This window comes from Ruditapes philippinarum, unplaced genomic scaffold (genome assembly GCF_026571515.1).
Source record: "Ruditapes philippinarum isolate M1 unplaced genomic scaffold, ASM2657151v2 ctg97_1_1_1_1, whole genome shotgun sequence".
NCBI classification, from domain to species: Eukaryota; Metazoa; Mollusca; class Bivalvia; order Venerida; family Veneridae; genus Ruditapes; species Ruditapes philippinarum.
Genome location: NW_026859231.1, coordinates 161,553 through 183,012, shown reverse-complemented (window position 1 = coordinate 183,012; position 21,460 = coordinate 161,553). Strand labels below are relative to the sequence as shown.

The 21,460-nt window shown below is 32.4% G+C and overlaps 1 protein-coding gene across 1 annotated transcript; it reads left to right on the top strand.

Annotated features, from left to right (window-relative positions):
- Positions 1 to 182: 182 nt before the first annotated feature.
- LOC132755721 (syntaxin-12-like) lies at positions 183 to 20,661 on the top strand. The gene is made up of 10 exons (XM_060746640.1): positions 183 to 287; positions 1,503 to 1,634; positions 2,152 to 2,214; positions 3,102 to 3,171; positions 4,252 to 4,336; positions 5,015 to 5,089; positions 5,579 to 5,647; positions 10,900 to 11,022; positions 12,699 to 12,854; positions 15,939 to 20,661. The coding sequence occupies exons 2-10, from the start codon at positions 1,544 to 1,546 to the stop codon at positions 16,032 to 16,034; spliced, it is 828 nt and encodes a 275-aa protein (XP_060602623.1). The 5' UTR covers positions 183 to 287; positions 1,503 to 1,543; the 3' UTR covers positions 16,035 to 20,661.
- Positions 20,662 to 21,460: the final 799 nt, after the last annotated feature.

Sequence of the window (21,460 nt, the reverse complement as noted above, 5' to 3'; positions counted from 1 at the left end):
AAGGTTCATAACTCTACTAATTCTAATGTCTATGGATCTGTCATATATCATTTCTCTACGCATGGCACTACATTGATTTATAAAAGAGTTGCTCCTTTAGTTTTCAACGTACGCCTATCATGAATTTTATTTCATTTTTAAATATATCTTCCTATGATTATCTAATATTGACACGATTGTATTCTGAATCATTGTGGTGCTTATATTTCTTTACTGTCATTTTTTGTAGTTGGGTTGCATTAAATGTAAACAAACTTCCGTAACTGTCATATGATAATTTGTTAGAGGTATAATTCATTTTCTAAGGTTCAATTGTTTAAAATAACAAATTTTTCATCTTGATAAAATATAGCTTAGACGATTTATTTATAATCGGTAAACGATCGACAAGGATTTTTGATTATTTGTTCATATAAAAGTAAAGAGATTTGTGGGTGGGGTAATTTCTTCTAGGATTTTTTTGCCTTTTTTATGATATAAATACTACGCTAAATACTAGGCTTTTCATTGATAATGAGCACTAAAGAATATGGAAGGAACTAAGAATAGATAAGTTGTGAGTAATTTTCAGTTGACATCAACAGATATAAGTGTTAAACATGACGGAAACTATGTGTCTCCCCTTAACCATAGTCAAAATATATTGACGTGCCAAAGCTTGATTCTGAGATATTTTCGTTCTGGGGCAGAATCTCGCTTTAACGAGAGGCGAGATATTGCCCAGACACGAAAATAGCACAATATCTCGTCGCGCAGTACAATAAGTTGGACTACCCTTAACCACAGGGGTCCGACACACTTGAATGTGTTAATATTTTTTTTAATACATAGATTTCTAGTGTAATTATCTTACACAAGCAAATTGAAAAAAATAATTGCACTATGTATGAACGCACCATAGTGTTTCAGACCCCTGTGCCTTTAACTTGTTAACTTTTGTCAAACAGAAAGTTGAATCTGATTGCAAAATTGACGGAGAATATTTAAAAAGAACAACAATGAAAGTTTTATATTTTGCTAATATTAAAATAACATCATGACATATTTGCTGTTGTGCGGTAGGTATGTGTAGGTAGCTTAATTAAATTGCTGATGCCTTGGACAATTATTACGGTTGAGTTGATTTCATTTATATTTGGCAATGACATACACACAAGTCCTAAATTAGCTTAAACTATTATATTAAAACTGATTTAGTTTCAGGTTTGATCATATTCTGGTTTTGGTGGTCCCCAACCAGTATCTATTCACTGTACTTAAATGTACGGATTCAAGAGTGTATCAATAAGCTTAAAACTTCCAACGCCAACAAACTAAAAATTAATTGGTATAAACTAATGTACTTGAAAGATAAACTGTCATTAACTGTTACTTCTCATTTCAATATATTAATTATTATTGTCCACTGGTTCTATATATTACCAGGGCAAATTAACAATAACATTATTACAATATCCATGTATAATTATATACATTGTATATATGGGTAAATGTTGTTTCAGAATAAAGGGATCAAGTTATATGTGAGAGTTGAATAGTTGCTATGGCGTTATCAAAGGGAGGTCACCAAGGTTATGGTGCAGTGAGAGAATACAGAGATGATCCAAACTACGGTGAATATAGAGATAATAATGGTATATCTTTTAATTTTACACTAATTTATTGATAATACCACACATTTGTAATGTCGCTTTTCATTGGATAATCATTACATTTATATAGTTTAACTTTTATATAAACAGCTGCTGTCAATTTATGAAGAAATCTCATTTTTTTTACTCTAAAAAAGGAAATGTGCTATATTATGAATTTGATATAAAGATTCCTGAGAGGTTATATGGTTATAAATGTTTCTTTGCAATATATCCCGGACTGCTGCAAACATCTGTTTATTTATGTCGGGCCATATAACCTGTCAAAATGTTAATTTTTTTAACCTCAACTTTTAACTACATGTAGTTTTAGAAACTATCCTAATAAATTCATAGACTGGACACCTAGTTTTGAAAATTGCCTTTGTCACAAAAAAGGATATGGAATAGAAGTTGAATATACATGTAGTTATACTAAACAAGAAGTAATGAGAATAGGATTTGTCTGCAGTCAAATAAAACCTTATTTATTCTGAATTTTCACTTTATTTACTTACAGGAGTTTCATTTGATGAGCAGTTTTCACAAATAACTAGAAATATATCAAATATCAATAATGGAGGTATGTAACAAACTTTTAAAAAAACGTTGTACATGGTAGTGTGTGAAATAATGATTAATATCAACTTTACATGAAGTTAATAGTATTATTTATCAATTTGTTTAAATTTACTGCCATAGTATTCTATTGTCAGATTAATTCTTCCACACTATTTGAATTTATTAATTTATTATTAAGTAGATTTTTATAGAACAGAACCATGTACATGTATGTAATGTTTATATCAACCAATTTTTGTTGTTGAGGCATATAACTCACTGATACAAAAATAGATGCAATGAATTTAATTAAAATTGCCAATTATTCTAACAACTAGGTCTTGGCTGCCAATGAAACTGACTCATCATTATTCTGATTGGCAGAAATTGCCAATTACTATTATCATCATTAATGATTTCACCATATGTTATTGGACTTGTCACATTATTGGACTTGTCACACCAGACATGTCACATTTTTAGACTTGTCATCCTGGACTTGTAACATCATTGGACTTGTCACTTCATTGGACTTGTCACTTCATTGGACTTGTCACATCATTGGTCTTGTCACATCATTGGACTTGTCACATCATTGGACTTGTCACACCATTGAACTTGTCACATCATTGGACTTGTCACTTCATTGGATTTGTCACATCATTGGACTTGTCACATCATTGAACTTGTCACATAATTGAACTTGTCACATAATTTGACTTGTCACATCAGTGAATGCTTTAATTTATTTTAAAGTATCATGTGAATTCAGATATTGCCAAGGCTTCAGCAAAAATTAAGTAGAATTTGGTGTTAAAATGGACAGTGTCTGTTAGTTCTCAAATCCAATACTAATTATAATCAAATTCAAGAAAACTTTATTATAAACCAGATATTTATGATTTCCAGCTAATTTGATAGAAAAAGCTGCCAAGGTGATTGGGACAGACAGAGATAATGGGCAGGCTGGTGATAAAATGTAGGTACAACAATGTATAATAATAAAATGGTGAAAATGAATACTTCTTCCTGCTGCAGATATCTTATTTAAGTACATTATATCATATTACATCGCTACTTCTTTTACATAATGTGCGCTGCACTCAATAGTTGTTATTTGATGAATTTCACAAATGGGTTAGGGATTTTTTTCTATGTAACTTAAGTTTGAATGCAATGTATTGTATTTCACATTTCAGTTGCTGTGCATGTTTATCAGGACATGATACAATGATCGATATGACTGGAAGTTTAAATCACAGTTTTGATACAAAACAGACATCTGATAGGGATGTCTTTTTGTATAAATTTTAACCACAACAAATATTTTCATGTTTCCCCAAACTTTTTTTGATGGAGCAATTCACCGTTTTTTACTCACTCTTTTATCCTTTGTACATTTGTTATTAACTATTAAGTGGTGTCGAGGCCGAGTAGTCAATCGTCGAACTAATAATCTAAGGATTGCTGGTCGCATGAGGGACAAGCTGTTGTTTCCTTGAGCAATAAACTTTACATTCATTACTTAATACTGGTTGGTTCCAGGAACGGATTAGAGAGTGTTTCAATAAGCTTCCAACGCAACCAAATTAAAATACAATTGTATGAACCAACTATTGATAAAATATAAGATATTTGGTGTGTTGATGCCTTACATGGGTTCTCTACCTTCAGATTCTATATAAGGTGTATTAAATTTAAGATTATTTAGACTAATAATAGATATTCTTTCAATTTTTCATAGTAAAGCCATATTTTTATTACAGATGAGTAGATATGATTGGAGATACATGACATTGCATTGTCAATGAACCATAAGTTTCTTATGCATAATTTTGGAGTTATTCATATTGCCCTGTGTTATTCCGTGTACTGAATTTAATCCAGAGAATACCTTTAAGTCGATATGCTGTATGAATATGAAACCTAAATGAGCAGCACACAGGGGTTATCTTATCAAGGAAAGTGGCACTTCTAGTTAATTTTGTCAAATTGACATAGGGAGGCATACATCTGTGTTTTATACCTATTTATTAACATTCTGATTATCTTTTTACAGCCATCATGTTTCACAAGATACTACAAAAATTGTAACTGCCACAACCAGATTACTGAAACAACTTGGTAAAAGACGATTAGACAGGGTAAAATATACAACTCTTCCATATTATTTAAAGCCCCTAAAGTTATCCTTAATAGTTCTCTTAAAAATAAGTATTTCATTCAGTGAAAAAAAGTGTGATACATATCAAAATGCATATTTTTTGCCTAAATTTAATATGCTTCAATGATGAGTCATAGAATTTGGGTAAATAAAATAAAGATTTGAAATATCTGAAGTAAGTTTTAAAAACTTGGTTTTCTGTTGGGTTTTTTTCTACTATTTTATTAAGTAGTGATTGTCATAGAAAAAAAGAAATATTTGAGCCGTGTCACGACAAAACTAACATAATGCGTTTGCCACCAGCATGGATTCAGACCAGCCTGCGCATCCGGGCAGTCTGATCAGGATCCATGCTGTTCGCTATCGGTTTCTCTACTTGTTATAGAGCTTGTAAGCGAACAGCATGGATCCTGATCAGACTGCGCGGATGCGCAGGCTGGTCTGGATCCATGCTGGTCGCAAACCCATTATGTTGGTTTTGTCATGACACGGCTCATATATCATTATTGTGTACATAGAACAACACAACAGTAGAGCCTGGTCAGTCTGGATAAGTGCAGGCTGGCCTGGCTCTATACTCGTGGCAAAGACTAATTACTTTCGAGCCTACCAGGTGATGCGTTAATTTTCATGAATGCTTACTTCCTTTGTGTTTCAGTCCCAAAAGTTACAAATTGATAAAGTGACTCATGATTTTCAAGAAAGTTTACAAAGATTCCAGTCATTACAAAAGGTAAGGTATTAAAAGCTACATTTTAAACTTTATTTACTAAGTCTAGAAACCTTATATTTTAGAACTTTTTATAAAGTCCTGAAACTCTACCATAATAAATTAGTATGAATCTGGAGGCATATTGCTTAAAGCATATGTTGCAGAGCAGTTTATCCTGAAAATAGCAGCATTTTAAACTTTATTTACTTTTATAGAGTCCTGAAACACTACCATAAGAAAATTAGCATGGATCTGGAGGCATGCTGCTTTCAATAAGCATATGTTACATAGCAATTGACTCTCAAAATAGCAGCATTTTAAACTCTATTTTATTACTTTAGAAACCTTAAATTGTAGGACTGTTTATAAAGTTCTGAAACACTACCATGTGGAAACAAGCATGAATCTGGAGGCATGCTGCTATATAGCAATTGAATCTCAAAATAGCAGCCAAGGGAGGTAATGCAACTTACATGAATTTATACATAAACAATTATTTTATTTTTACAGAAAGCTACAGAGAAAGCAAGGGATTCCAGTAGGAAAGAAATGCAGAAACCAAAGAAGTCAGATTGGCTGGTATATACTTTATTTAAAATTTTAAATTGATATTATGCCAATCCAAGTGTAAATAATTTGTATACAGATCAAAGTCAAAATAACTTCAGATTTTGTCATAATTGTTTTCAATTTTATAGTCTAGTCCATGTACATAATAACCCACCTGCCTCATACAAAGTTCTATTAATAACCTTCGAAATGTTTTGTTATTTTCGTATAACGCTGTTCGATTTTCGCACCCTACTGTTGCGAAGATATAGAAATTAAGTCAAATTTAGGTCAAGTTAAGAAAGTTGGCTTAAAAATCTGTGGCTCTACTTGTGTATATATATTGGAGTCATGGAAATTAATGCAAAAAAAGAATTTGCATATTCCTTGAACGTTTTCTATACCAGGGAAAGTCATAATTTAACCATAACTTCAATTCAATTTACTTCTAATATAGTCTCTGAAAAAGATGTTAGCAATGAACCATTTTTTTTGATATGATTGATAAAATTTTCATGTAGCTTTCATTACTTAAGAAAATACATCGGCCTGGAGAAGTGTATTGGCTATTTAACACCGGTTTTGGGAGTTTTTGATGCGTTAAGGAATTGACCACGAAGGCCGTAGGCCTGATGTGGTTAATTTTGTCGCATCAAAAACGATAAAACCGGTGTTAAATAGCGATATACACCTCTCAGGCCGATGTTATTTCGATCTAACATTATAAAATAAATGAAAAATCACTAATGTTATTTTTCAAGTGGAAATAACTTCCGGTGCCGATTTTCGTATAACGCTGTTCGATTTTCGCACCCTACTGTTGCAAAGATATAGAAATTATCAAACAAAAGAAATAATAATAAAAAAACGTTATTTTATCAAGTTTCAACAATAAAAACTTACGTCGTATTTTGTTTACATCAGGGCCCCATTTATCATTCTTGTACGTATGAAATAACGTCAGCTTGTTTATGAATGAGTTGTTTACTTACGATGACGTCATTACGCTGTTTACGGATTGGCGCCGTTTTGTCAAAATATTTATTAACTGATATGGATCTAATATGTGGCGTTAGTGTATGTGAGATATTATTTCGGTATTGTATGAAAAGAAAACATTATACGAACTGAAAATATAAATAAAAATGATTTTTATTGTTGCTTTAAAATGCTTTGTAAACTATACAATCGAGGGTGAAAACATAACAGCGCATATACAAGTAGTCCCTAACCGGTGTTTATTGGCAGTTTAACACCAGTTTTTTTCCTTCTTTGTCTATAGTGACAAAATCACGTGAGTGTTAGAATAAATATTTTGAACTCATTGAATAAAAATACAATGCTTGCCAGAGATTCCCATATTATAATATTATTCAACATGTTTAATAATATACAATTATTGACTAATGAGCCATTGAATATGATGTGATATTCACCGGCAGATGACATATTGACTGAGGCAGCCGGGGTCAATATGACTTTCTGCCGGTGAATATCACATTATATTTAATGGCTCACTAGTCAATAATTGTTTTATTGGGGAGGCTATGCCGACCCAATGTTAATAACTGTCTGTCAAATCTTACTGCCGCGGTAATCAGGTCAAAAAATAGTACCTTGATTTTTTCTAAGCTGACTCATCACTCATCACAGACATTTACAATATGAAAATATTTTCATTCTTTAATTTCATATCTGCAATTTGTAAAGATAATAATTCTCTGAAAAATTCTTGATTTTTGTTTAAATCACTACTCCGTGACGTCATACTGCCACGGTAATCAGGTCAAAAAATAGTACCTTGATTTTTTCTAAGCTGACTCATCACTCATCACAGACATTTACAATATGAAAATATTTTCATTCTTTAATTTCATATCTGCAATTTGTAAAGATAATAATTCTCTGAAAAATTCTTGATTTTTGTTTAAATCACTACTCCGTGACGTCATACTGCCGCGGTAATCAGGTTTAGGCATATTACGTACGTCTGTATTAAATAGTTCTGGTATGAAAACCCTTCAAAATAATAACTTTATCCATATTTTTTTAACAAAAAGCATAAATGAAAATTTATAAGTAAATGCTTTTATTCAGTGGCAAATATTCTTTATTATTTTTGATAACAATTTTCCAATTACTACGCAGCGACCAACTGTTTATGACGGGTCATTAACTAGAACGTTGCAACTACGTATTCTCAATATCATGCATGTGCTTTTGTTGTTATAAACTATTAATAGTCCTTAATATTTTTTTAAAGACAAATAATTGTAAACTGTCGCTTACATCAGAGACATGGATCATGCTTGCGTGATAACTAAGGAAAACTAACTTATTTGTACACCCCAGGAGGCTGTACGCGGAAAACGCTCATAAACCGCTAAATCATATAGCTGTTTAGTAAATATTTTGCATACATTTAACTAAAAATTCACTGATGGTGATGAACATATAGTTTAAAAACATTTTATTCTTTAACCATTATCGCCGAAAAAAAACTATTTAACTACAAAACCCCTAAGGACCTCCGAAAAAATCCCAGCACAATATTACATTTTACATTAGCAAAATAAAAAAAGCAATACTTATATTTTCATCTTACATAATTCATTAATCAAACTTTTAACATAAAAGTATCTTTGGTAATTGACAGATCCCTACTCTGATCTTCAATTTGTATAGGAATAAATTTAAACATGTGCTCTTTTGTTTAGGAATATTTTGTAGTGAAAGTCTTATATATTCACTAATCTCATAATTAGAATTAGACAGGTCAGGAATTTATACAAACAGTTGTTTAGTTAACTATGCTCATTTTAATTCCAATAGAAACATTCAAATATTTGTGGTAAAAAACATGACCAAAGTACCTAGTAGTCGTTTACCCGGTGGTGATCCCATTAAACTGATTATAGATTCGAATTGATTAGAAAACACAAATAGAAACATGTGTTTCCGTACAACAAAATCGGAAGTAAAGTGAACAGTTAATTGACAGAAATATGTGGTCAAATATGTTTTAACAAGGAAATAAGTATTTCAGAGAAAGACGCAAAGATCAGTATGACCCCGTATTGTGTAATTAGAAAGTTTATTCAATTCTAGGGCATACATCATAATTTGATAGTCCATTTGTAATAAAATTCAAATTTTCAATACAGATTATGAGATACATAAAAAATATTAAAGAATAAGAAGCTTTAATTAAAAAACAAAAACAAAAAAACAAAAACAAAAAAAAAACCGCATACATATACAAATTACTTACAGTCGAGCATCGGGAAGTCATTAACATATCTTACGAAACTTTAATTTGAAACCGATATTTGCTCGCGCTGAAGTGATAAATGTTTATTTGAAAAATAAAAAAAAAGAACTTTTATGGTTGTGTTCTAAAAATAATGGGCGGCATAAGAGGAATTTCTTATTCATTTTACAACACTTGAAAAATGACTACAGAAAATGTGATGTTGTTTTGTTTTCAACAAAAGTGTGTGTGTTTTAAGTTTATTTATACTCGGCGCCGGAATAACCATATGTCCGAGATTATAGCATCTGGGACGTCTTTTTCAAGCAGATTCTTCCTGGAATCCCATTCTTCGTTCTTTGGTGGTAAAGGAGACGACAATACCGTCAAGGCATCAACTTTCTGACTGACGACAACAAAAACGGCATCTATTAGCGCCAAACCTCCAGAGTAAGTCACGACAGGTCAACCAATCACCTCTGGTACTTATGATGACTTGACTATGACCTTCCGTGTGCCTTCTCCGCGACGTGCACGCCTCTGGAGGTATTTGGAGAAGTTTCAACAAAAACTTCCAAAACACGCCATTTACAACACCATTCATAGCACTGACGGCTTCGATGTTCTCATCTATTTGCGGGAAATGGTCGACAGGGAAAACCCTACGTAATAACCGCACACCCTGTTAACAACAGATTTTCCGCAGTATATATTTCAAGCTAGTGAGGTTTAAAAATACACGTAGAATCTATCGATTAACTACCATAAGTTGGTTGAGTGTTGAGTGTTGGCGCGGTAAAAAAAGAAGATATAACTTCCTGATCAATTTTCACTTAGGTTGATTCAGTTTTGAATAAGCTTTGCAGAGATGTATTTTTTCAAGAAATATTTAGCTTTAATATTATCCGACGCCGTCAGTAATGAAATGGGATTAATTTTCTGAAACGTGATTTTATTCGAGATTTGCTTCTGAAGAAGACAACCTTCTGTCCGTAGAGCATGAATGTTAATACTCATCACAAGACAGTATCTTATTGATCTCAATTATGGTACATCTAAACGTGTATAATTTTTATGTTCAATAAAAATGTTGCATCACTGCAGTTGTTATTATCATTCAATAATATTAAAATGACATAAAATATTTATGATGAACAGTCCTAGAATATTTTGATAAGGAACCGTCAGTTGTAAAATGTTATTGTTATCTGATAATGAACAGTCGTCATACTTGCTGGTATGTCATTTATTATTGACAGTTTAGGTTTTTCAAAATTTGCATGATGAACAGTCCGAATGTAGACCTTAATTAAATGTTCTGGAATATTAACAAAATGAATAGTCAACCTCATTAACCATATATATGAATGGTTGAACACAACAGTAAGGATAAATAGCGCAATGTGCATATCTTTTTTATTTTGGTAGCATATTTTAAGCAAAAAGAAAAGAAACTATAAGTCTGAAACATTCTCTCATAGCCTCCCCATCAGTACATTCAGTGCTTTGATTATATGAATAGGCTAAGAAATAATAAAAAAAATCACAAAAAGTAAAACCTTATATACATGTATAAATTTTGCCTTGTGAAGGGCAGGAAAAAAGATGCACGTGTTAGGCGTGCAACGACTAGGCGAACGCAGCGCATATAAAAAATAATTCAAGTTTACACTCATCATTGTGGTGTAGCCTTTAAGTATAATAGTAGTTATGATATTTTAATCGAGAAATATGCCATAAAGAACAAAAAGCAACAATTATTTTTTTATTAACACGCGTAAGTAACAGTCTAAGGTGTATGGTCATTGAATATGCGTCTCAATCTATTTTTAGACTGGGAAAATCCAATTCAGCCAGTTAATATGACACTACACCCAGTGAATATGATTTTATAAAAAGTCCTGTTGACTACTGTTTGGACCAATGAGATTGCAGCTATATTTAGATCATATAAAAAAATTCATTATCATTTAATATCCTCTATATATTGTATATAATGATGTGGAGATATAAAGGTATAAGATGATTTCAGGATGATGATGAACCATTGATAGAAGATGACAGCAGACGGCAACAGCTGATGGCTCAAGAACAAGTTATAGATGATGATCTAGCTTTAATACAAGATAGAGAAGAGCAAATCAGAGCTTTAGAGGTGAGATAATGATAATTCTGTAGAATTGTGATATTGATATTGCTGTAGATATGACTAATAATATGTGTCATATGTTGCGGTTTGGATTGAAATATCCGTCTCGAGGGACCCACCCATTGGACGGTTATAAGGCTTGCCGAGGTACAACCATTGGGTTAGTTCCCGCGGGAAGAATATTCCAGTACATATGTCAAGATATTTTTTCTTGCATATTCTACCATATTCCATCATATTTTAAATTCTTTACCTTGATAAAACAATTTTCCATGGAAATAGCCGTAGATATTTTCTTACAACAGCATATGAAATTATAACATTCATAATGATGAAATTACTTCATTCTAAGCATGCCATTGTATAGCACAGGACTCAACTAGCACCCCCATGCCAAATGAAATTTCAGGCATGGGTAAAACTAACTGAAACACCAGTCTGATATGCAAGAAATATTGATATTGCTTTAGAGATGTGATTTTGAAATAGTTTCAGAAGTGAAATAGTTGTATAGCTTTAAAGTTTAGATATTGAAAAAGCTTTAGAGGTTAGATATTGACATTTACTATCAAATCAGAGCATTAGAGGTGGGACGTGAGATATTGATAATTGCTGTCAATTCAGAGCTTTATTAGTTATTGAGATATTGAATTTTTAATCTCAAATGTCGTTACAACTTGTATTCATCACACTGGTAGTAGTTGGTCAAGGAAACTTACTCACAAGTTGCTCTGACATAACAAGCTGAGATAAATATTTATTACTTTGAGTTATAGAAAAAATTCAGCAAACTTTTCAATTCTGACTGATGCATTGATCTCATTCAGTGGTCTTTGTATCTCGTACCTATAACAGAGTTAGTCTATTTATTTAGTATAATCTATACAGAAATTAAGCAATTTGTTCAAAGGATTGAAGGGTCTGAACTTTACAGGATAAATCAGTGTCAAAAAACCATTTATCAGAAAGGGTCACTTTAGGAGTTCTTTCCCTTTATCTGTAAAAATATTTTGCATGCCTTACTATAGGAGACCATGCTTGATATTAGTTCACCAGATTCTATTCTATTCATTTTGTGTGTTTGAAATGCTTGTTTAACAATATGCTTTGAAAATGTTATGATTTTAATCCTTGACAAGGAATGTATTTTTAAATGATATATAAAGTTACAGAGTGATATATTAGATGATATATTTTAAAATGTTATAGGGTTATATATTAGATGATATATTTCACACTGTTATAGGGTGATATATTAGATGATATATTTTATAATGATAAAGAGTGATATATTAGATGATATATAATGTTACATGGTGATATATTAGATGATATATAAAGTTACAGAGTGATATATTCGATGATCTATTATATAATGTTTTAGGGTTATATATTTAATGATATATTTTATAATTGTATAGGGTGATATACTAGATGATATATTTGATTATGTTACATGGTGATAATCATATATTAGATGATATATAATGTTACAAGGTGATATATTAGATGATAAATAATGTAACCAGGGTGATATATTAGATGATATATAATGTTACATGGTGATATATTAAATGATATATAATGTAACAGGGTGATATATTAGATGATATATTATGTTACAGGGTGATATATTAGATGATATATAATGTTACAGGGTGATATATTTTATAATGTTACAGGGTGATATATTAGATGTAAATGAGATATTCCGGGACCTTGGTGCAATGGTATACGAGCAGGGTGAACAGATAGATACTATAGAAGCCAATGTTGAAAAGGCTTATACAGATGTAGAACAAGGCACAGGACAGCTACAGAAAGCTGCAACATATCAGGTGAGTCACACATTGTTATATGAAATATCTAGCTAGCTACCGAACATCGGTGGTTCTACTCAGGTGCCTGTTTGTGCCTGAAATTTTGCATCGAGGGATACCTGAGGTCTTCCTCCACTGCTAAAACTGAAATGCCACCATATGATTATATGACTTATACAGTGTTGGTTTGTTAGAACCCAACAAACAATCTACAGTAAGGAAGTATTCCTTGTTTATTAAACTACAATAGTGTATTTGAGTGCAATTTATCAATAATTAAAGTGGATTGGTCTACAATGGGCATAATGTTCATATTTCTTTCAAATATTGATAAGAATCAATAAAAAAATGTATCATTTGGCTATTCTAACAAAATATTTCTTGGAAAAAATTTGTTCATAGAGTTCTATGTGGTTTAATATTAACATTTATATGATGAAAAATAATATTTTGTTCAAGAACAATTATCTGCTATATGTAGATATGTAATGTCTGATCACTGTCTCACACCTACCATAAACATCATGAGACATTTGTATAATTATTTGAGCCGTGTCATGACAAAACCAACATAATGGGTTTGCGACCAGCACGGATCCAGACCAGCCTGCGCCTCCGTGCAGTCTGATCAGGATCCATGCTGTTCGCTTACAAACCCTATAACAAATAGAGAAACTGATAGCGAACAGCATGGATCCAGATCAGACTGCGCGGATGCGCAGGCTGGTCTGGATCCATGCTGGTCGCAAACCCATTATGTTGGTTTTGTCATGACAAGGCTCATTATGTGGTTCTTTATCATGTACTTTAAATATCCAAATTTTTAGGTCCTGAATCATGACTTTTTATAAAAAAAATTTGTTATTGTTAGCAAAGTAGCATATGCCAGATCAATGCATAAACTACACACTAAACTAAGCAATTAGAGATCTGTCACTTTTTCTATTCAACTGTAATCAGATCTATTCTAAAAAAAACCCAACAGCTGATCAAACTTGAGACCCTTAGATTAGAAGTCAGACAATGTTACGGTAACTTAACTTTGGACAACCGCGGCCCCGCTCACCTGTGGTCAGTATAGTACACCCCGCGGGTACCGCGTCCTTGCCTATTCCGATGTAATAGGAAATTTGTTTCTTTACACATTGAATGCTACCAAATACTGTTTCCACCATTATAGTGAAAGTGGAAGTGCTGCTTTTTGTGAATTTGGATAGAAATTGTTAGAAATTTTTTCATTTCAAATAAATTCTGTCATTGATAGGAAAATCCAAAGCTGCCTGTGTGTGCTGAAAAAACTTCTTTATTTTACCCCATATTTAACGGTTAAACTTATAATTTCATATTCCGACACGTGAAGGTCGTCTGCTGAAACTGTAGTGACAGCATATTCTGTTACAAAAAATTATACTGAAGCCAAAAAGGGCCATCAATTAACATACCACGGTACCATAGTGCTCTCCGTATAAGCTCCCATTCTAAACATGGCTGATCGCGCATAGATGTTTCTAATTGAAATCATTGAGTTATTCTATGAATGACTTGTGTACTTTAAAGTCAAGATGCGACAGCTAAACACAATTCAATAAAGTAGTTAATATAAGTTCTTTTTATTTGTACAATTTGCTGGAAATAATAAGAACAGTGGTACCATAGGGGACCATCCTATATGAAATTATTATGTCTCCCCCACCTCGGGGGGAGACATATTGTTTTTGCCCTGTCCGTCCGTCCGTTCGTCAGTCCGTCCGTCCGTCAGTCCGTCCGTCCGTCAGTCCGTCCGTCCGTCCATTCTTCGTTTCCGGACGATAACTAGAGTTCCTTTTGACCTACAGCCCTCAAACTTCATAGGATGATTGGTCTTATAGAGCTGATGATCCCTATTGTTTTTGGGGTCAGTAGGTCAAAGGTCAAGGTCACAGTGACCGTTGGTCAATTTCTCGTTTCCGGATGATAACTAGAGTTCCTTTTGACCTACAGCCCTCAAACTTCATAGGATGATTGGTCTTATAGAGCTGATGATCCCTATTGTTTTTGGGGTCAGTAGGTCAAAGGTCAAGGTCACACTGACCGTTGGTCAATTTCTCGTTTCCGGATGATAACTAGAGTTCCTTTAGACCTACAGACCTCAAACTTCATAGGATGATTGGTCTTATTGAGCAGATGATCCCTATAGTTTTTGGGGTCAGTAGTTCAAAGGTCAAGGTCACAGTGACCGTTGGTCAATTTCTCGTTTCCGGATGATAACTAGAGTTCCTTTTGACCTACAGCCCTCAAACTTCATAGGATGATTGGTCTTATAGAGCTGATGATCCCTATTGTTTTTGGGGTCAGTAGGTCAAAGGTCAAGGTCACACTGACCGTTGGTCAATTTCTCGTTTCCGGATGATAACTAGAGTTCCTTTAGACCTACAGACCTCAAACTTCATAGGATGATTGGTCTTATTGAGCAGATGATCCCTATTGTTTTTGGGGTCAGTAGTTCAAAGGTCAAGGTCACAGTGACCGTTGGTCAATTTCTCGTTTCCGGATGATAACTAGAGTTCCTTTTGACCTACAGCCCTCAAACTTCATAGGATGATTGGTCTTATAGAGCAGATGATCCCTATTGTTTTTGGGGTCAGTAGGTCAAAGGTCAAGGTCACAGTGACCGTTGGTCAATTTCTCATTTCCGGATGATAACTAGAGTTCCTTTTGACCTACAACCCTCAAACTTCATAGGATGATTGGTCTTATTAATCAAATGATCCCTATTGTTTTAATGGTCAGTAGGTCAAAGGTCAAGGTCACAGCGACCGTTGGTTAATATTGAATACCTGGTTAAAAACAAACAGTTTAGGAAGCATCTTCTCATACAACCTTAACAATAGAAACCATCCATAGACAGCCTTCATTGAAGTGACTACCGGGTATTTACATTATCTTATCTCCATTTCCATTCCTGTTTCCATTCACAGTTATTCTCAGCAGTGGGGGAGACATGCGCTTTTTTACAAAAGCATCCTCTAGTTATTTTAGAGGTCAGTTAGCCTTACGTCATTTTTAATGCATTCTCACTTTTAAGAATGTAAAAAAATAATATGTTTTGTATTTATTTTTCAGAAAAAGGCGAGGAAAAAGTTATGCTGTTTAGTTTTAATTTTTGTGATAATTGCTGCGGTAATAGCCATAATAATAGCTGTTTCTGTGAAAAAATAGACTGAACATTAGACTGGTTTATCATCATCTGGAAAAAATAGACTGTGACATAAATATTAGACTGGTTCATTTTCATCTGGAAAAAAGTAGGCTGTGACATGAATATTAGACTGGCTGACTTTCATCTGGAAAAAAAATAGACTGTGACATGGCCAAATTTTCATTGGTAATTCTCTCCTAAGGCTAGCGTCAGACTGGAAATATATAAATTATGAGTATAAAAGAACAACAAGAGTTGTGCACTTCAACACCTGACGGGTTTTAGAATGTTTTAATTCTGTTGTCTAGTTTGGATCAATTTCAATTCAATTTCAATATTTTATTGAGCATATGAACATATTTAAATGTTCTTTACCCACATATATAACATGCAAGGCGGTGACATTTATTACAATGAGAAGAGCATGATTATGTTATTACAATGAACTATATAAATAACTAAAGAACAATGTTCACATGAATATATATAACCAGTGACAGCAGTAATATTGAAATAGAAAGTATAGAATAAAATTTATCATATCAAAACAAATAATTTATACAAAGTTGAAACACAAGTAAAAAAAATACAAACATTTGTAAAAGAACAATATTCAGTACCAGTACAACTTGGCCCATCTGATCACTGGTGCATGCAAAGTAAATAATACTATCTGGGGCGGTCATTGTTTTGACTTGACACAATTGATATCATCAGGATATATACAAGTACAAACATTTGAACTTGGAAATGAAAGTAAAGATGCTTTTCACATACAGTTGAATGATTGCAATTTTCGCCTCCCCTGGCCACCATTTTGAGGGTCAATCCCAAGATGTTGTATACTTAAGATGTGATAAAAATCTCTCATAACTCTATCATCTCCATAAAACCTGATAAAAATATTTTACATATTGGTGCTATAATAATATTTTCCTTCATATGTATAAAAGAATTTGACAATTCTTCAAAATCAGCTGTTTATATTGATGTTTTTATATTTAGTTAATTATATTATATAGGATATTGACCCAAAAATGGCCGCCACTTTAGCAAGGGAGGTAAACATTGTAAAAATCAGAAACAACGTCAACCTGTAAACAAAAGATAATAGATACTTTGAAATAAACACATTCATAGATACTGGAGCTTGAAAATGGAAAATGTAGATATTAAAGCTTGGAAATTGAAATATGAATAAGTGAAATTTGGAAAAAAAACATGATATTTTGAAATATTAAAAAGGACTCCAATGAGGTTTTTTGTCATGAAGGGACTGAAAATATCTTTAGGAGAGTTCTGTATCGTATGATGTAGGCCTGGAATTATAACTTTTGTGCAAAATTTTCTGATCATCCCCAAACTTTGTTTTTCAAAAATAATAAATTTTCTGTACAAATTGACACAAAAATGAAAACATTTAAATACTTTTAAAAAAATCAGGCTAAGCATCACTCTTAAAGTATTGAGTATATTTCTATACTATCTTTTGCATATCAGTCAGTTTTAAGTGCTACAGTTGATTTATGTAAGAATGTCAAATTTTTTGTTTTTTGGCTTTTGGACCTCATTGTAGCTCTTATAATAAAGAATGTAATACTCATTGGTCTTTAGATCGGCATTCGATTAGAATAGATAAGTGTATTTTTAAATGAATGCTTACAAAATGCTTGACCCTAGTTTCATAATTGATAACTTTGTGCATCTGTTTTTCAATGAGCAAAGATGAAGATAAAGACAAACATTATATTCTCCTCACCTTAGTGCAGTAACGGGTTAAGTCCTTCTAAATTGAATAGGATTTAACCAGTTATTGCACTTAGGTGACGTTCTGCATCATTCATTTAAAACATATGTTCATTTATAATGATTAAATGAATCCTTTACAAAATCACAGTATCCATGTTGATTTATTTGGTGTCAAAATTCTTGATATTTTTTTGATTTTGTGCTTCAGTAAAAATGCCATATTATGTTACTTTACTTTAGTAAAAATGCCATATTATGTTATTTTACTTTAGTAAAAATGCCATATAATGTTATTTTACTTTAGTAAAAATGCCATATTATGTTATTTTACTTTAGTGAAAATGCCATATTATGTTATTTTACTTTAGTAAAAATGCCATATAATGTTATTTTACTTTAGTAAAAATGCCATATTGTGTTACTTTACTTTAGTGAAAATGCCATATTTTGTTATTTTACTTTAGTAAAAATGCCATATAATGTTATTTTACTTTAGTAAAAATGCCATTTTTTTCATTGATACCTCGGTCTCATGAGAAGCTTAAAACTTACATTTTGTCAAACAGGGTTTAGGATCCAGTCTATGAGATGTATCATGTGATCCATGCTGTGTGTCATGTGATCCATGAGATAATGTCATGTGATCTATGAGGTATGTCATGTGGTTGATGATCTGTGTTATGTTATCTGTGAGCTGTGTTATGTGATTTGTGAGTTATGTCATGTGATCTTTGAGCTTTGTCAAGTGATCAAAGAACTGTATCATGTGATCAATGAACTGTGTCATGTGATTGGTCAATTTCTGTCATCTTATTGACTGGTTTGCACCTAGTTTTATATAGATCTATGTTGATAGAGTTTCTACAGGGAAGAAAAGTTCAAGAATTTTATATCGAGGGTTGACTGCAAAACTGCAAAAACTTTCATGAAATAAAGATAGACTTGCAACAGTCTTGTGGTCACCCTTCGATATACATATTTGTACAATAGCGCCAAACAATAATTTTCATTTGCTTTTAAATGTCACAGATTGAATGTCAAGATATTAAAATTATGTTTGTTGTGATTTTTCCTACAAATGATTACTAAGAAGAATGAGAAAAATGTTTATGTCAAAATGACAACACAGTACAGTCAATGTCTATTTTACTCAGTGCAATTGAGAATACTGACTAATACATATAATTTATATAAATAAAAAATGAAAATGAAACCTTGATCAATGCTTTAGGAATATGAAATCGTAAATAGTTAAAAGTGATGCAGACCTAGGTATATAAATCATATTGCTAATTTGCTGACATGAAGTAGTTGATATAATAATTGAACATTGTTAATATGTTTTAATGTTAAAAAAATAATTCTGTACAAAGATAAATGTGATATACATGTATGTAAGAAATTGTAGAATATGAAAATTTTTAACCAGATTTTCAGCATTTCTGTTAATTAATGTAATGTTCGGCTTTTATTATATTTAAAAGGTGTTTATTTTGGCATTCAATACAAGAATGACAGTTAAATAGTAAACAGACAAGCTTTTTATTTCAGTTATCTTTTGCACCATTTATTTCACATTTCCTTAATCAAGATTTACTACAAATTGAGATTAGAAAATAATACATGTTATTAACATAGTTGCATTCTTTAACCAAAGTTTGACCATGATTTGTTAACATTGGGTTTACTGCTTGGATTATTTATAGCCAAAAAATGCACCATGCATATGCATTCCATTATTTTGTTACAAAGTATATATTTAGATTAACAACCTGTCTGATACATTTTATTTCTAACTGCCTGAATGAATGAGCCATTTCAGATTATTTACTTCAGTTTAAACCTAACTAACAATCATTCGTTCTCTGTGAATGGCACCTGAGGTTATTAACAGCTAGCTACAATGGTTACTTAGATGGTGGGTTTTTTTTCTACTTCTAGAATGAGGCACCTTGGGGACTTCTTTTTTGAGTTTGACTTCAATCTATCTGGTCTATCTTGCTATATTCACTTAATCTTTTTAAATTGAAATGATCTCATCTTTCATTGCATCTTTTTTTTGCAACTTTTTAACATAAGATAGGCGTGGGTAAAAGTTCAGCTTATTAATCTATTTAGGTTATGTACATTGGTGAATGTGGTTCAACTCATCCAACTGTTTAGATAATGTACATTAATTATGTGGTTCAGCCCATTCACCTGTCACAGTAATGTACATTAATTATGTGGTTCAGCCCATCCATGTGTTTAGGTAATGTACATTAATATATGTGGTGCCACCCATACGTCTGTTAAGGTAATGTACATTTCATGTATGTGGTTGAGCACATCCTCCTGTTTAGGTAATGTACATTTCATATATGTGGTTCAACACATACATCTGTTATGGTAATGTACATTCATGCATGTGGTTAAGTCATAACATTTGTTTAAGATAATGTACATTTATCTAAGTGGTTTCATCCATTGATCAGTTTAGGTAATGTACATTTTATTTATGTGATTCGACACATCTTTCTGATTAGGTGATGTGAATTAATATATGTGGTTCAGTCCATTAATCTATTTAGGTAGTGTATGTTCATGCTTGTGTTTCAACTAATTGTTATATACATATAATGTATGTGCAAGAAATATTTAACAGTTGTCTCCCTTTGACACTCCTTACCTGTATGTTGTACAACAATCATGCAATGTGTTAATGGTTTAATTGATGTAAAACACAAAAACATCTGTCTATCCCAACATGATTTTCATCTGTTTAATGTAATTATAAAATTTGTAAAATCCACATTAGAGAACTTTATTGTGTATATTATTTATATTTTATATGTTATGTCTTTGATTTATAGAATATTTTCATTTTATTTGTAAATAAACAAATTATGAATTATTAGAGCTTGTGTCAGTTTCATATTTTATTCATCATCATAGTTTGAGAAGCCTCTGTGGCTGAGTGTTGCTGACTTGTGACCATTTGGTTTGAATCCTGTCAATGGTTTTCAATATTTTCATAAGCTAGGTTTAGTTATCCCCCGCCGATAGATCGGGGGATATTGTTTTGGCGTTGTCCGTCCGTAAGTCCGAATTTCGTTTCCGGACTAGTTCTCTGCTACTACTGGCTGGAATTCAACGAAACTTTATGGGAATCATCAGTATCAAGAGATGCGCATATCCTCGGCTTGTTCCGGTCTGACACTTTAACTCAGAGTTTTGGCCCTTGATTAGTTATGCAGTATGCATATAGAGTAAAAATCGTTTCCGCGCTCACTTCTCTGCAACTACTGGCTGGAATTCAACAAAACTTTATGGGAACCTTCAATACCAAGAGGAGATGCGCATATCGTCGCCTTGTTCCGGTCGGACACTTTAACTCAGAGTTATGGCTCTTGATTAGTTATGCAGTATGCATATAGAGCAAAAATCATTTCCGCGCTACTTCTCTGCAACAACTGGCTGGAATTCAACAAAACTTAATGGGAACCTTCAATACCAAGAGAAGATGAGCATATCATTGCCTTGTTTGGGTCAGACACTTTAACTCAGAGTTATGGCCCTTGATAAGTTATGCAGTAAACAACCAGAGCAATAATTGTTTCCGTGCTACTTCTCTGTAACTACTGGCTGGAATTCAAAGAAACTTTATGGGATACAAAGAGGAGATGTGCATATAGTCGCCTTGTTCCGGTCAGACACT

Excerpts from the sequence above, each read along its gene's own strand:
- LOC132755721 (XM_060746640.1), top strand. The coding sequence starts at position 1,544 with ATGGCGTTATCAAAGGGAGGTCACCAAGGTTATGGTGCAGTGAGAGAA. Across the intron at positions 4,337-5,014 it reads GTAAAAGACGATTAGACAGG|TCCCAAAAGTTACAAATTGA; the intron begins GTAAAATATACA and ends TTTGTGTTTCAG. Across the intron at positions 11,023-12,698 it reads AGCAAATCAGAGCTTTAGAG|GGTGATATATTAGATGTAAA; the intron begins GTGAGATAATGA and ends ATAATGTTACAG.